Raw genomic sequence first — 16,210 nt, 5'->3', positions numbered from 1 at the left:
TAAAGAATGTTTGGTCTAAACTGTACATAAAACTGCAAAATGTTTTCTCCTTTAAAAGTCTGAAGCACTATAATCTCCATGCACCAGGTAGATACTCTGACACATTGTTTCTCGGGGACCCTGGTTTTTGTACTGATGTTTGCCATTACAGGTGAGGCGATATTGTGGAACAGTTTCCTGAGCGCTCTGAAACAGTATGCTGCACAGCGGTTTGCATAATATAGAGGAGTTCAGAAAAGAGCCACTGGGAAACTCCAGACCTTCACAGTTCCACCTTCCTCTGTGATTCTCCAGTTTCTTTTAATCTATCCTAGTTGTGTGTAATTGTTGCCCTTGGGCAAAACTACCCAGCATGCTGAATGAACCTTAGCGCCCCCCTCCCCTGTGTGTGTGTGTGTGTGTGTGTGTGTGTGTGTATGTGTATCAATTTGTTATTTACGCCAACTCCTCCACCCCTCCACACTGCTTTCAACTAGGAGTGATTTTTATCATCTTAATTCTCATGATTAGGAGATACGGATCAACATAATTCCTTCCTAATATCTACATGCCTCTGAAAGGGAGGATTTGATAATTGCACACAAATAATCCCTTTCACACTCATAATAGCATAATAAAAAGGATCTCTTAGATTTTTAAGACACGGGCAGCAAGAGAACACAGGAAGGACATTCGACATCAGTGGGAACTCAGTGAGCAGTTGGAGGGACCAGCAAGTCTCCAGGGTTGGACAGATCAGAAAAGCCTGCACAACTGTAGAGCAGGAGAAACCTGTGACACCTTTCGTATCCCCAGGAGGCCGCACGTGGCCTGTGCAGATGCTGGTGTAGCTGCCTCAGGCCGGAGACCAGGCGAGGCTTCTCCAGATGCAATCGGAATGCCCTGCACACATTCACCTTAACCATATCCTTGGATGACAGCTCTTGCAGGGTTCGAGTTAGGCTGTGTCTTTAAGCTGGGTACCCAACCAAGCCTTCAGCAGGGCAGCTGGGGAACTGGGGCAGGAATATAAGTGGAGGCACATGTATCGAGTTATACATCAAACTGCAAAATAAAGTTCATCTTCTTTCCTTGACAAGTATACCTTCATAACAACCCAGAAGGCCACATTCAGTGTTTCCCAAGCTCATTGGATTCTGTGCCAGCTCCCTTGCCCACACCTCCCTCCTCTTGCCATCCCTGGCTGTAGCCTGGTCCTTCCTGCCAACGTATGAGGGCAGACACTCCAGCCAACACTTCCAGGCCATCCATGTCCCCAGAAAGCAGACACTCCTCGGACACCTCTGGGTGAAGGAGTGCGTGCCTGATGGTGTGGCCTGCAGAAGCAGCCAGTATAGGACTTGGAGGCGGAGGATTTCCTTGCTCCACCCGGGGGCAACGGTCTGCAGGGGAGGGCATGGGCTCTGGAAGGGCTCGTCCTCCTGGCCCATTGACTCCAGGTCTAATGGCCGCAAGGCCTCAAAAGTCCACTTCCTGCCCCATGGATTTGTGTCATTTGAGTCACATACACACCGTTAGTCATCGAGGGTCTGTCTGCATCATCGCAGTGCGTCTCTCCCACGTCTCATCAAGTTAGCTGACGTAACACTGGTAGTGTCATCCCAGCCCCTTAACCCACGCTGCATCCTTGTGAAGAGCATTCTTGGACATCAACTGCAGAGGCAGGTAATACGGTTGACTTTACACAGCAGCTTTGATGCGTCCTCAACTTGGCTGTCCCCAGCTGATTCCAGCTGTTAGAACCAACTTTGGTAGTGGGAGGTAGGAGAGTAGTTTTAACTCCCTTCTCTTAAACATTTGGTTTTCAGAACATGTATTGTCTTTCTTTTCCTTGACTAGAGCGGTCTTTTTAAGCCAGTTTAATCACAGCAGTGGTGTCCAGAGCCGGCAGAGTGCAGCCCACAGTAGGGGTTCCAGAGAGCAGGGCTGCGGAGGCCGCCCCTGTAGCCTCCTACTCGCCTCTCTGGCCTGCCCCCTCCCAGGACCTAGCTTGCAGCCAGCTCTGCTGTTGCATGCTCAATCGCTCAGTCGAGTCCAGCTCTTTGCAACCCCGTGGACTATACCCCACCAGGCTCCTCTGTCCATGGGATTTCCTAGGCAAGAATACTGGAGTGGGTTGCCATTTCCTTCTCCAGGGGATCTTCCCAACCCAGGGATCGGACCTATGTCTCCTGCTTGGCAGACGAGTTCTTTATCACTGTGCCACCTGGGAAACAAATCTCTCAGCCTCTGCATTGCCCTGGTCTTTCTTCCAGAGAACCGTCATTACACGCAACCCCGCCTCTCACCACCGGATGTAGCAGGGGGTTCAGCTAACTGCATGCAAATGATGGAGTTCGTACATGTTTTCACATTGTTTAAAAAAGGCAGACTTCACCTGTAAGGATGTGACGCAGAAGAGGGGCAGCTGGAGAGCTCTGTCTCCACTAGAGAAGCTTGTGTGTTCAGGAAGCCTGAGACCTTTTGAGGGGCTCTCTTTTGCTCACACTTGGGGCAGTGGAGCATGGTGGTTCAGAGCACATGGTCACTTGGTTCTAGCACTTACTATAATAGCTGGACCCTGGGCAAGTTACTTAAACTCTCTGAGCCTCAAGTCGTCATCTAACAAATGTAAATAACAACGGTCCCTACTCACATGTTCATACACGCAAAGCATTTAGGACAACTCTTGGCACCCTGTAAATGGCAAGAGGAGAAGCTTTATTATCTTGTGGGACGGATGTGATTATTTCCACATTCCACCTAAAATGTGCAGGTTCAAATGGATTCATAGTTTTTTTAATAGCACTGGGAAGTACAAGTATTCTCCACTGTGATTGCCTCCTTGTTTTTATTATATATTGGGTTGGCCAGGAAGTTCGTTTGGGTTTTCCATGTTACAGAAAAAGCTGAACAAATTTTTTGGCCGACCCAAAGTTTTTACAACCCAACTGTAAAGAGGATTCGTATCCTGTTCTTGGCTGCAACTGTGGACACAAGTGTTGTCTCCAGTCTCTTGGCTCCACCATCATCATATGTTCCTGGCCTGTGGCGTCAGGCCAGCCCAGTGCTATGCATCACTCTTGTCAGGGGGGAGTGGGGCTCTTGCAACCCCTCCCTCTGTGATCAGCTTCTTTCATTCCTCCTGGAAACAGATCCAGTGGTGGTTGCTTTATAAGATTGCCCTGTAAAATCTGGGGTTATTTCTCTTCCGTCTCTTCCACTCTAGTTAAATAGATACCAGGTGAACGAATGAATGAGTGAGTGAACCTTTCCTTACGGGATGGTTGTGGCTATTGAATGGAGATGCTTTCCAGTTTACTGCCCTCTGTCAGCCGTGCCATGCCTCTGTCTTGGATTACTTAGTGGGTCTCACCCAGTTTGATGTGATACGTAACCTCAGGATCCCAATCCTCATGGTCATTACCAATCAACTTGGTCTCCATCCATCCAGCGAAATGTACGTGGATTCCAGCATAAGACAAAATGTATCATCGCCTCTTTCTTCCAAGTTACACTAGTGCCATAAAAACTCCCAACAGGAGGCAGCGCTTCTCTGATCTCTTTCCTTCACAAAAAGGACTTGGGCCTGGAGAATTCACATCTCACTGCGAGGAAAACCCCGTGCATTAATAGCTTCATATTAATAGGGATGGAGATGTAATACGTAACACATTTTCTTTCAGTCACAGAAGATCTCATTAGACGGAATGCCGAGCACAATGACTGTGTAATTTTTTCCCTGGAGGAACTCTCCTTGCATCAGCAAGAAATAGAAAGACTAGAGCATATTGACAAGTGGTGCCGGGATTTAAAAATCCTCTACCTTCAAAATAACCTCATCGGAAAAATTGGTAAGTCTTCAGGACTTTGTTCTCATGGTTTCTGTAACATTTTGAATGGCAGAATATTGGCAAATGCAGTGTTATTTCTTAGAGGAAGAAAGAGAATTGCATGGAGGAATAGATGCAACCATCTCTCAGTGGTTGTTGATGGAACTGGTTCTGTGCCCGGTCTGTCTCCTTTGCCCCAGGGATCTCCATCAAGGAGTCAGGAGGACCCGTTGATGGCTGAGAACACATTAGTTGACCTGTTCCTTTAAAACCTGATTTTTAAAAAGTGTCAAAGAGAGAAATCCAGGCATTTGTCATGAACCTGAAAGGATTATGTGAGAACTGAGGAAATCCTTGTCAGATCCCAGCCTGGGATAGCTAGGTCTACTGTGTGTATCAAGAAAGTCCATGTGCCAGGAATTGTGCTCAGGATTGGGTATTGAGAGGGGTTCACAATGACAGCCCTGTTTGCTGCTCCAGTTTGGAATGAAATGAGAGGTAAAAATAAACAGGTAGATGGAGAACCCAAAATCAGCAATATAACTAGTAAAAACTGGAGAGTATGGCTTACTCTTGCAGTGCCCCCAGAATTAAACATACACACCACCCAGCTGCATGCAGAACTCGATCACCGCAGGCTTCCCTACGTGATTTGTGGCAGGAGGGGGTGGAGACCCCAGACCCAGGAGAGAGTGGACGGGCACGCCTAGTTCCTTCTCCCATCAGGTGAGTCGGCCCTCCCCATCCAATTGCCACCCCCACCCCTGGGAAGAATGAGTTAAGGGAGCAGAGAGAAGAGAAGCCTGTGGAGTCACACTAATGGGGGGTCCTGCCGCATGGAAACAGGAGGAGCGCCCCCCCACCCCCCCGCCAACCCTGAGAAAAGCCACAGAGAAGCTTAGTGGTATGAGCACATAGATCCAGGTTCGAACCCTGCCTCTGCCACTAAAAAAACTGTGCCATTGGGCAAGTCAGTTAACTGTTGATCTGTGTCTTAGCCTTGAATCTGGAAAAGGAGCCAACAGCATCTGGCACACAGACGTGTGTGGTATCAGAGCTGAACAGAATCATGTGCCTAGGCCTGTGCCCCCTCACCACCCACCAGCAAGAAGTGCCTGGCCCCCAGTGGTAGCATCGCTGTGGTTAGAAGCTCTGGTGATGCAGTTAGTCACCTGAAGCTTACTGGATAACCAAAAATGGGCTCTAGGGAAACAGAAAGTCTAGAATTTGCATACTTTTTGAAGGTTTATTAAAATTCATTATATTCCTTCAGATACTTATTTTCGGCATCTTGTACTTTACCAGAAATTAGAAACTCTGGCACATTGTCCCATCAAAAAGGCTGTTACAGAAAACCACCCGCTTTTATCACGAGAGCATTAGAGAGTTGTCCTGATTGTGCCTCTCTAAGAGTTCCCGAAATCTTCATCTCCACAGCTGGTCCGTCACAATTACTAATTAGCAGCGTAGTGTTTCAGTCCTTTTCAGAGCTGTGAGAAAGCTTGAATTTTTGCTTCCAAAGTATTCTTAAATTAAACATGCTTTTAAATCCTAATAATGGGATTTTTCAGCACAACTCCACCCATAGGCGTTTAGGTGCTTATTTAGCAAGTACAACTGTTTCTGGAGGATTCAGACGTGCTCTTGGGCCCTAGAGGGAGCAGTTTGCAAAACACTTGCCTTTGCTGAAGCTCTGTTCTTCCTGGGGAGCTCCAGACGGGCTGGCGGTGGGGTGGGGGGTAGGTTCTGCTTGGTGTGGCTCCAGGGGTCACCTGAGGCCTGTCCGGGGTCTGTTAAAATGGGGCCAGGGCCTCATCCCAGACTTACTGACTCAGAGCCTTAGAGGATCCGCTCCCAGAATCTCCATTGGTCACAGTCTCTCTATGAGCCTTAGGCCTGGCCAGAAGTTGAAAGGCTCAGGGTGGCCTGAACTGGGGGGTGGGTTTGTTCAGTTCAGTCACTCAGTCATGTCTGATTCTTTGTGACCCCATGGACTGTAGCACATCAGGCTTCCCTGTCCATCACCAACTCCCGGAGTTTGCTCAGACTCATGTCCATCCGGTGGGTGATGCCATCCAGCCATTTCATCCTCTGTCACTTCCTTTTCCTCCTGCCTTCAGACTTTCCCAAAAGTCAGGGTCTTTTCCAGTGAGTCAGTTCTTCGCATCCGGTGCCCAAAGTATTGAAGTTTCAGCTTCACAATCAGTCCTTCCAATGAATATTCAGGACTGATTTCTTTTAGAATTGACTGGTTTAATCTGGAAGTCCAAGGGACTCTCGAGAGTTTTCTCCAACACCACAGTTCAAAAGCATCAGTTCTTCAGTGCTCAGCTTTCTTATGATCCAACGCTCACATCCACACATGACTACTGGAAAAACCATAGTTTTGACTAGATGGATCTTTGTCAGTAAAGTATGTCTCTGCTTTTCAATATGCTATCTAGGTTGGTCATAACTTTACTTCCAAGGAGCAAGCTTCTTTTAATTTCATGGCTGCAGTTACCATCTGCAGTGATTTTGGAATCCAAGAAAATAAAGTCCGCCACTGTTTCTACTGTTTCCCTATATATTTGCCATGAAGTGATGGGACCAGATGCCATGATCTTAGTTTTTTGAATGTTGAGCTTTAAGTCAACTTTTTCACTCTCCTCTTTCACTTTCATCAAGACGCTCTTTAGTTCCTCCTTTCTTTCTGCCATAAGGGTGGTGTCATCTGATTATCCAAGCTTATTGATATTTCTCCCTGCATTCTTGATTCCAGCTTTTGCTTCATCCAGCCTGGCATTTCTCATGATGTACTCTGCATATAAGTTAAATAAGCGTTACTTTGCCAACAAAGTTCCATCTGGTCAAGGCTATGGTTTTTTTAGTAGTCATGTATGGATGTGAGAGTTGGACTATAAAGAAAGCTGAGCACCAAAGAATTGATGCTTTTGAACTGTGGTGTTGGAGAAGACTCTTGAGAGTCCCTTGGACTGCAAGGAGATCCAACCAGTCCATCCTAAAGGAGATCAATCCTGAGCGTTCATTTGAAGGACTGATGCTGAAGCTGAAACTCCAATTCTTTGGCCACCTGATGCGAAGAGCTGACTCACTGGAAAAGACCCTGATGCTGGGAAGGACTGAAGGCAGGAGGAGAAGGGGACAACAAAAGATGAGATGGTTGGATGGCATCACCGACTCAATGGACATGAGTTTGGATAAACTCTGGGAGTTGGTGATGGACAGGGAGGCCTAGCGTGCTGCAGTCCATGGGGTCACAAAGAGTCAGACACGACTGAGCAACTGAACTGAACTGAACTCCACATGTAAGTTAAATAAGCAAGGTGACAGCTTTGATGTACTCCTTTCTCAATTTGGAACCAGTCCGTTGTTCCATGTCCAGTTCTAACTGTTGCTTCTGACCTGCATACAGATTTCTCAGGAGGCAGGTCAGGTAGTCTGGTATTCCCATCTCCTGAAGAATTTTCCATAGTTTGTTGCAATCCACACACTCAAAGGCTTTAGCATAGTCAATGAAACAGAAGTAGATCTTTTTCTGGAATTCTCTTGCTTTTTATATGATCCAGCGGATGTTGGCAATTTGATCTCTGGTTCCTCTGACTTTTCTAAATCCAGCTTGAACATCTGGAAGTTCTTGGTTCACATACTGTTGAAGCCTCACTTAGAGAATTTTGAGCATTACTTTGCTAGCGTGTGCGATGAGTGCATTTGTGTGGCGGTTTGAACATTCTTTGGCATTGCCTTTCTTTGGGACTGGATTGAGAAGTGACCTTTTGTAGTCCTGTGGCCACTGCTGTGTTTTCCGAATCTGCTCACATGTTGAGTGTAGCACTTTCACAGCATCATTTTTTAGGACTTGAAATGGCTCAGCTGGAATTCCATCACTCCACTAGCTTTGTTTGTAGTGATGCTTCTTAAGACCCACTTGACTTTGGACTCCAGGATGTCTGGCTGTGGGTGAGGGATCACACCATCATGATTATCTGGGTCAATGAGATATTTTTTGTATAGTTCTTTTATGTATCCTTGCCACCTCTTCTTAATATCTTCTGCTTCTCTTAAGTCCATTCCATTTCTGTCCTTTATTGAGCCCATCTTTGCATGAAATGTTCCCTTGCTATCTCTAATTTTCTTGAAGAGATCTCTAGTCTTTCCCATTCTATTGTTTTCCTCTATTTCTTTGCATTGATCACTGAGGAAGGCTTTCTTATCTCTCCTTGCTATTCTTTGGAACTCTGCATTCAGATCGGTATATCTTTCCTTTTCTCCTTTGCCTTCCTCTTGTCTTCCTTTCTCAGCTATTTGTAAGACCTCCTCAGACAACCATTTTGCCTTTTTGCATTTCTTCTTCTTGGGGATGGTTTTAGTCACTACCTCTTATACAATCTTATGAACTTCTGTTCATAGTTCCTCAGGTACTTGAATCTATTTGTCACTTCCACTGTATAATCATAGGGATTTGATTTAGATCATACGTGAATGGTCTAGTGGTGGTTGTCCCTACTTTCTTCCATTTAGTCTGAATTTGGCAATAAGGAGTTCATGATCTGAGCCACAGTCAGCTCCTGGGGATGGATTTGTAGGTCTGGTTGTATAAAGCCTTTGGGTGGGAACTGATCCCAGGATGGTTTGGCCTAGAACAGTAACCCCCTGTTCCAGGCACCTAGGAAGCTCTGTATATTTTTCCTTATAGAGATTTTCGTGGTTTTTTTTTGTTTGTTTTCTGATCAGTTTGGCCCGTTGTCCTTGATTTAATTTAATCTAGGAAACCCTTACAAAACAAATCTTAACTTTTCTTCTACCAGTTAGCATTTAGAGGTTATACATATAACAAAAACGGAGAAGGAAAGGTATTTTATTGTGCAGTTTTAACAATGATAACTTTATGTATTTCTGTTTGGGGTATGGACTCTATTACAATCTTTGGCACCTCTATTATAATCTTTGGCACCTCAGTTAAGTTCAGTTCAGTTCACTCACTCAGTTGTGTCCGACTCTTTGTGACGCCATGAATTGCAGCACGCCAGGCCTCCCTGTCCATCACCAACTCCCGGAGTTTACTCAAACTCATTTCCATTGAGTCGGTGATGCCATCCAGCCATCTCATCCTCTGTTGTCCCCTTCTCCTGCCCCCAATCCCTCCCAACATCAGGGTCTTTTTAATGAGTCAACGCTTTGCATGAGGTGGCCCAAGTATTGGAGTTTCAGCTTCAGCATCAGTCCTTCCAATAAACACCCAGGACTGATCTCCTTTGGAATGGACTGGTTGGATCTCCTTGCAGTCCAAGGGACTCTCAAGAGTCTTCTCCAGCACCACAGTTCAAAAGCATCAATTCTTCGGTGCTCAGCTTTCTTCACAGTCCAACTCTCACATCTATACATGACCACTGGAAAAACCATAGCCTTGACTAGACTGACCTTTGTCGGTAGGGTAATATCTCTGCCTTTCAATATGCTATCTAGATTGGTCATAACTTTCCTTCCAAGGAGTAAGCATCTTTTAATTTCATGGCTGCAATCACCATCTGCAGTGATTTTGGAGCCCCCCAAAATAAAGTCAGACACTGTTTCCACTGTTTCCCCATCTATTTCCCATGAAGTGATGATGGGACTGAGTGCCATGATCTTTGTTTTCTGAATGTTGAGCTTTAAGCCAACTTTTTCACTCTCCTCTTTCACTTTCATCAAGAGGCTTTTTAGTTCCTCTTCACTTTCTACCATAAGGGTGGTGTCATCTGCATATCTGAGGTTATTGATATTTCTCCCAGCAATCTTGATTCCAGCTTGTGCTTCTTCCAGCCCAGCGTTTCTCATGATGTACTCTGCATAGAAGTTAAATAAGCAGGGTGACAATATACAGCCTTGACGTACTCCTTTTCCTATTTGGAACCAGTCTGTTGTTCCATGTCCGGTTCTAACTGTTGCTTCCTGACCTGCATATAGGTTTCTCAAGAGGCAGGTCAGGTGGTCTGGTATTCCCATCTCTTTCAGAATTTTCCATAGTTTATTGTGATCCACACAGTTAAAGGCTTTGGCGTAGTCCGTAAAGCAGAAATAGATGTTTTTCTGGAACTCTCTTGCTCTAGAGCTCTACAAATCTCTGATGATCAAATACTCGGATATTGGTTTGAAACTCTTGTCAGCATCAGTATTGCTTAGGATGGTATAATTGCTGAGAGAAGGTTTTTGTTCAAAAATCCTCATTGAAAAAAATGAATAAACTAAGGCTCGGAGAGGTGAATTTTTATTCTCAGGTCTATGGGAACAAATATGTGATATTTATAAATTTTAGATGAATACTGATGATGATAAAGGTGATGGTTATAAATCATCATATTTGACTGTCATAATATCCCTGGAAAATGGTGCAGAGGAAGTGTTGAGTGAGCCTGCCCTGATGCATGTTTCTTAGCAGGATTTTCTGTATTCATGTCATCTTAGAAAGGACTCTCCTTTAAAAGTGCAATGTAATGATTTAGTGCCAGGCTCTGCAGTCAGATTTCCTGGCTCTGCCACTTAACCTTGAATAACTGGATTAATTTTCTGCACCTTGATGTTCTCATTTGTATAAGGGAGACAACAGTAGTTTTTACTTCATAGGGTTATTAGGCAGATTAAATGAGATAATATGCAGAATGCTTAGAAAATTGTATGGCTTGTAATAAGCACTCAGCAGTGTAAGCTATGGTATTATTTAAGCTGTTTTTAAAGGGCCCCCCCCCCCAAGAGATTCCTTGACTTATTTATGCTTTTGCTTTGCCTATATGGGCTTACATATTTATTTAAAACCATAATCCTGTATCAGAATGATTTTGACTTCAAGCAAAGGTAAACATAACTCAAAGTGACTTAGCAGTGAGGAAAGCTATCCTCTAACCCAACTATTGACTCTATAGAGACTGTCCAATCTCCAGGGTTGGTTGGCCGGTTCGTTCTCTCTGCTGCACCAGCCACTGTGGGCTTCATCCTACAGCTGATTCCTTCAGCTTTGCAAGATGACTGTGAGTCAGTAAAGATAGTGTTTCCATTCTCGCCTGAAAAATCCCATGGACGGAGGAACCTGGCAGGCTACAGTCCAAAGGGTTGCAAAGAGTCAGACAAGACTGAGCGACTGAGCACACAAACAGGAAAAAGAGAAAGGCAATTCACAAGCATGAAATACAGGCCATTCCTTCTCATCTGATCAGGAGTACAGGGTGTGCGTGCCCTCTTCTGTACCGCAGTTGCCAGGCGACTGCCCTGGGCAGGTTGACTTAAGCCTGGCCTCCCGAGCTGTCACTACCAAGGAACATGGGATTGCCATGCACTGGGCCTGCTTGGTTAAGCCTAACCCCAGAGTTAGGGCTGGGTAGAGACATGAGTAGAACTGGGTTCCCTCAGGAAGGACAGAGGGAGAAATGGATGCTGAGTAGGCAACCAACCATGTCTGATGTACAGATACAGGTTTGGAAAAGCAACATGATTTTGGATAACCATAATGATTCTTAGATTCTTGTTGTCATTTTCATAACAGATTATGTAAAAATGTCTTTTATCTCGAACGTTAACTAATTCCATTATTTGTATGTTTCAGAAAATGTTAGCAAACTCAAGAAACTTGAATATTTGAATTTAGCTTTAAACAACATTGAAAAAATTGAAAATCTGGAAGGTAAGAACTTTCTTCTAATAATGTATTAGTAATTAAAATTGATATTTAAAATTAGACTTAAACAGTATTGCTTAAACAGTAGGTAGACTTTTCAAATTAACATTTTTATCTCAGTCTTATATTTGTCATTCTCGTTGGAAAAAGTCAGACAATATTAAGATACATAAATTCAAAAGTGGAAGTCACTTTGGCCCCTTCCTAACCCAGCTTCCTTCCCCGAGTCAGTGGTATTAACCCTCTGGTGTATAGAAAGTGATTTTACTACATTTTGCTTTGTATCAAGGGGATCATACTATGAATATTGTTTTCAAAATGAATTTCTTCCATGAAATTGTCTTGTTTTTCTGTCCTTGTTTCCCCCCACCAGGAAAGGTGGGGAGGCCTGGGTAATGGAATGATTGTAGACTGAGTTATCCAACCATTGATCTGCAGATGGACACTTGGGTGGTTCCAGCATTTTGCTCTAACAGCTTGGCTGCAATGAGCATCTTTCTACATTGCACTCTGTGTACATGTGTAAATTTTTTTCTAGGGTAGATTCTTAGAAATAGAATTCCTTGGTTTTAACATGCATAGTTTTGGAAAATATTGTTCTCCAAAAAGGTTGCATTGATTTCCACTTGTACTGGTGGTCAATGTGAATACCCATTTCCCCTCAGCTTCACTAACGCTTTTTATAAGCAATCTTTTCTTAATGATCAGAAGACATTGTTCTCTAGCAAATTTTAAAATTTGTACCTCACTTATTATTATTGATCTTCCATATAACCTTTCAGATGTTTATTGAATATTTATATTTTTTCTTCTATGAATAACTGTTTCATAGCTTTTGGCCATTTTTTCTACTGATTTTTCTTCACATGCTCTTATACATTCCAGATATTAATACCTTGTTATATATGTTATAAGTCTTTTCTCTTGAGTCTGCTACTTTTGTTTCAATCAAGATGCTGGTATTGTTCAGAAGTCTTGTTTTTGAAATGAGTATACTCCAATTTATCAGTCTTTTTCTTTCCTCTTTATGATTTCTGAATACAAATATATTCCATAAAATTTCTAAGTATAATAATTTTATTCTTTACATTTAATCTCTCTAATGTACTTCAGATTTATCATGTAAATGTTTCTAAATGGAAATATTTGGACCACTTAGTACTTTGAAATTGAGACATAATTTATGTAACAGTCTATGGGGTCACAGAGTCAGACATGACTTAGCGGCTAAACAACAACATAAAATTCACTGTCTGAAAATACACGATTCAGTGATTTTTAGTATATTTGCAAGGTCGTGGACCCATCTGCTGCTGCTAAGTCACTTCAGTCGTGTCCGACTCTGTGCGACCCCATAGACGTCTGGCAGCCCACCAGGCTCCCCCATCCCTGGGATTCTCCAGGCAGGAACACTGGAGTGGGTTGCCATTTCCTTCTCTAGTGCATGAAAGTGAAAAGTGAAAGTGAAGTCACTCAGTCGTGTCCGACTCTCAGCGACCCCATGGACTGCAGCCTACCAGGCTCCTTTATCCATGGGATTTTCCAGGCAAGAGTACTGGAGTGGGGTGCCATTGCCTTCTCCGTGTGGACCCATCGTCACTATCTAATTCTGGAACATTTTCATCACCCCCAAAGAAATTCCCATATTCATTAGCATTCACTACCCATTCACTTCCTATCCCAGCCCCTAACAACCGCTCATCTGCTTTCTGTCTCCATAGATTTTCCCATCCTGATCATGTCATGTAAGTGGAACCAAACAATATATGGACAATATTTGGTCTGCTGACTTCTTAGCCTAATGTATCCAGGGTCCATCCATGTTGTAGGATGCATCAGTACTTAATCCTTTTAAGGGCTGAATAATATTCTAATATTGATAATAATATCCCAAATAATGATAATGATATTCAATAATATTCCAATACAGATACACCTCATTTTGTTTACCCTGTTCATTAACTGATGCATATTTGAGTTGTGTCCACTGTTTGGTTATTATGAGTATAGCCTCTGTCAACATTAATGTACAAGTTTCTGCATAAACATATGTTTTCTGTTAGTTTAGTATACCAGGAAATGAAATTGCTGGGTCATATGGTAACTCTGTGCTTAATTCTGTCTTCAGGAGCTGCCAAATGTTTTCCAAAGCAATCACACCATTTCCATTCCCACTAGCAATTTATGAGGGCTCCAGTTTCTCTGCATCCTGATGAACACTTGTCATTTTCGGTTTTTATTTATTTGTTTTTGTAGTAGCCATTCTAGTGGGTGTGGAGTGGTATCTCATTGTGGTTCTGATTTGCATTCACCTAATGACTAATGATTTGGGCATTTTAAAAAATGTGCTTATTGGCCCTTTGTGTGTTTTCCTTGGAGAAATCTTTATTCAAAATCTTTGCCCATTTTCTAACCAAGTTATTTGTTGTTCGACTGTTGAATTGTAAGACTTATTTTTATGTTTTGAATGCTAGAGTCCAATCAGATAAATGATTTGTTGATATATTCTCCCATTTTGTGGGTTTTCTTGTCAACTTTCTCATTGGTGTTCTTTGGAACCGAGTGGTTCTTTCTTCTTAAATAACTGTGTGTGAAGTCATTCAGTCATGTCCGACTCTTTGCGACCCCATGGACTGTAGCCTACCTCCTCCATCCATGGGATTTTCCAGGCAAGAGTACTGGAGTGGGTTGCCATTTCCTTCTTCAGAGGATCTTCCCCACCCAGGGATCAAACCCAGGTCTCCTGCATTGTAGGCAGATGCTTTACCGTCTGAGCCACCAGGGAAGTCATTGTGTCGATGTGTAAATAACTTTATTGAGGCTTAATTGATGTACAGAAACCTGCACACGTTTACTGTATACAGTTTGTCGAGTTTGGACCTATGCACACAATCAAGGTAACAGGCATGTCCATCACCTGTTTCCTCTGATCTCCCCTAGAACCTCCTTTAATCTAGTAGAACCTCCTACTAGATTGATCTTCCATGTCGCTTCACCTGTATTCCTTATTTAAACCCCGTTGTCTTATTGTTCTATGTTCTGGGAGGTTTCCTGTGTTACTTTGGAGGCTTCTATTTTGTGCTGTTATTTTTTCCCCCTCAGTGTCTAGTAACAGTGTCTGCTGAAACCGCAAAGGGTTTGGTTGATTAGGTACCTGTGTGGGCTTACTCTGCAGTTGTGAGGTTGTGTTTACACATCCAGCCTCTTGCCTGGCTGGCAGCACCACGTGGCCTCCGTGCGAGTGGGCAGGGGCGTGGAGCAGGCAAGCTGCTCTCCCCACTCTCCTCCCGTCTGCCAAGAGCTAAAATTAGGAGGACATTGCTTAGGTTATGTTGGATTTTAGCCTATTTGTCTCACAGTGTCGACATTGGTATTTCAGTGGCCTTCGAGGTTGTATATCAATAAAGACATAAATATTCGTCATACATTTTTAATGTTCATCCTCAAAACCTACAGCGTCATCACTAAGAAAGTCCCCAAACCATCATCAGTGCTGGAGCTGAGATGGTTGTTTCCATCACGGGCATCTTTCTGCCTTAGGAATGGGGCCTTTGCTCCCTCTCAGATACCACTCTCCAGCCTGCTTACCATAGTCGCATGTGAACGCATGAAATAACAAAATCTGCCTTATATCTATGTTCTGTAGTAGTGAAGTGTCAGTCTATGATGTCAGAGAAAGAATTTAAACTCTCGCTCTCAGTTGGCTTGTCCACGGCTTGTTCTTTTCTTTAGCAAAGAATCCGAAAGGAGGTGGAGAGTTCTGGGTTTTGCGGTGTGTGTTGGCCACAGACCACTAGAGGGCAGCATTGTCACTATCGTCTTTGAGCTTTGGGCGCTTGGTCCGCAGTGGACGCTTCCTCGTTTGGTGCTCTGCCTTCCAGCTCTAATACAGATGCCCTGGGCTCAGGGTTGCCTGTGGAGCTGGGCAGTAGGCAGGGATGGGTGCCTTATCTCTTGGCAAATGTGTACTTTTTGTTTAATTTAAATGTTTGAGGTAGAGAGGAGGGTGTATATACTCAGCTCACCTACTTGAGTCAATCTCAGTGTAATCTTAAACGTAAGCTGGGTTTTTGTTTGTTCGTTTTGCTGGATGGCAAACCGTAACTGTATCCCTGTTTCTTTTCTTTCTTATTGTGGATTCACCAGGATAGAATCAAGTGCCTGTTTTTTTCCATCGCTCCTCCTCACCCACCCTAACCTGGGAAGACAGGAGGGGCTTCTGTGAGGGTCAGCTCTCCCCCTCGGGAAATCACCGTGTTGGTTTCAGCGGCATTCAGACCCCTGTGGGCCAATGAGCTGGATCTTCTCAGCACAGAGGATAAAGGGTGGGACTCAGCTGAAGGCAGGGGTACCCTAACTCCAAAGAGGAGGTTTTCTCTGGCTGGCTAGTTCAGCAGGAATTGTTCTTTCAAATGGCAGATGTGGCTTAATTGCTTATGTGTAAGCCTAGCAGAAGAAAAATTAAGATTCATCACTTTGAAAAACATAATGAACATTTGGAGGGTTCTGCATCTACAAAATTACAGCAAAATCCAAAAATTATCTGAATTTTTTAGTTTGTTGGAGTCTTCCAAATGTCAGTCTTTTCTTATATGGAAGAAAATATAGTGAAAATATCTCTCAAGTGTCCTAAAGTAAACTTAAGAAATACCAGGCAACCTGTATCTTAAGTCAGACTACCCCAGATATCCTTTACACTTCACAAAATCCATCTAACATTTTTTTTTTTTGCTAATATAAACAAACCTAC

General features: G+C 43.6%; 1 protein-coding gene across 3 annotated transcripts in view; it reads left to right on the top strand.

The window, feature by feature from the left end:
- Window positions 1-16,210, top strand: part of DNAAF11 (dynein axonemal assembly factor 11) — a 71,790-nt gene that overhangs the window by 8,130 nt on the left and 47,450 nt on the right. For 2 of the 3 annotated variants that reach the window (XM_006079358.4, XM_006079357.4), the window contains exons 2-3: window positions 3,666-3,833; window positions 11,389-11,466. In XM_006079358.4, the coding sequence (XP_006079420.3) occupies window positions 3,666-3,833; window positions 11,389-11,466 (246 nt within the window). Of the gene's footprint in view, window positions 1-3,665; window positions 3,834-4,391; window positions 4,539-11,388; window positions 11,467-16,210 lie in introns of those variants that run through there. The other variant, XM_025265521.3, reaches the window with a different exon arrangement.

The sequence above is a fragment of the Bubalus bubalis genome, chromosome 15, assembly GCF_019923935.1.
Source record: "Bubalus bubalis isolate 160015118507 breed Murrah chromosome 15, NDDB_SH_1, whole genome shotgun sequence".
In the NCBI taxonomy this organism is placed as follows: Eukaryota; Metazoa; Chordata; class Mammalia; order Artiodactyla; family Bovidae; genus Bubalus; species Bubalus bubalis.
This window is presented reverse-complemented; position numbering and strand designations above follow the sequence as displayed.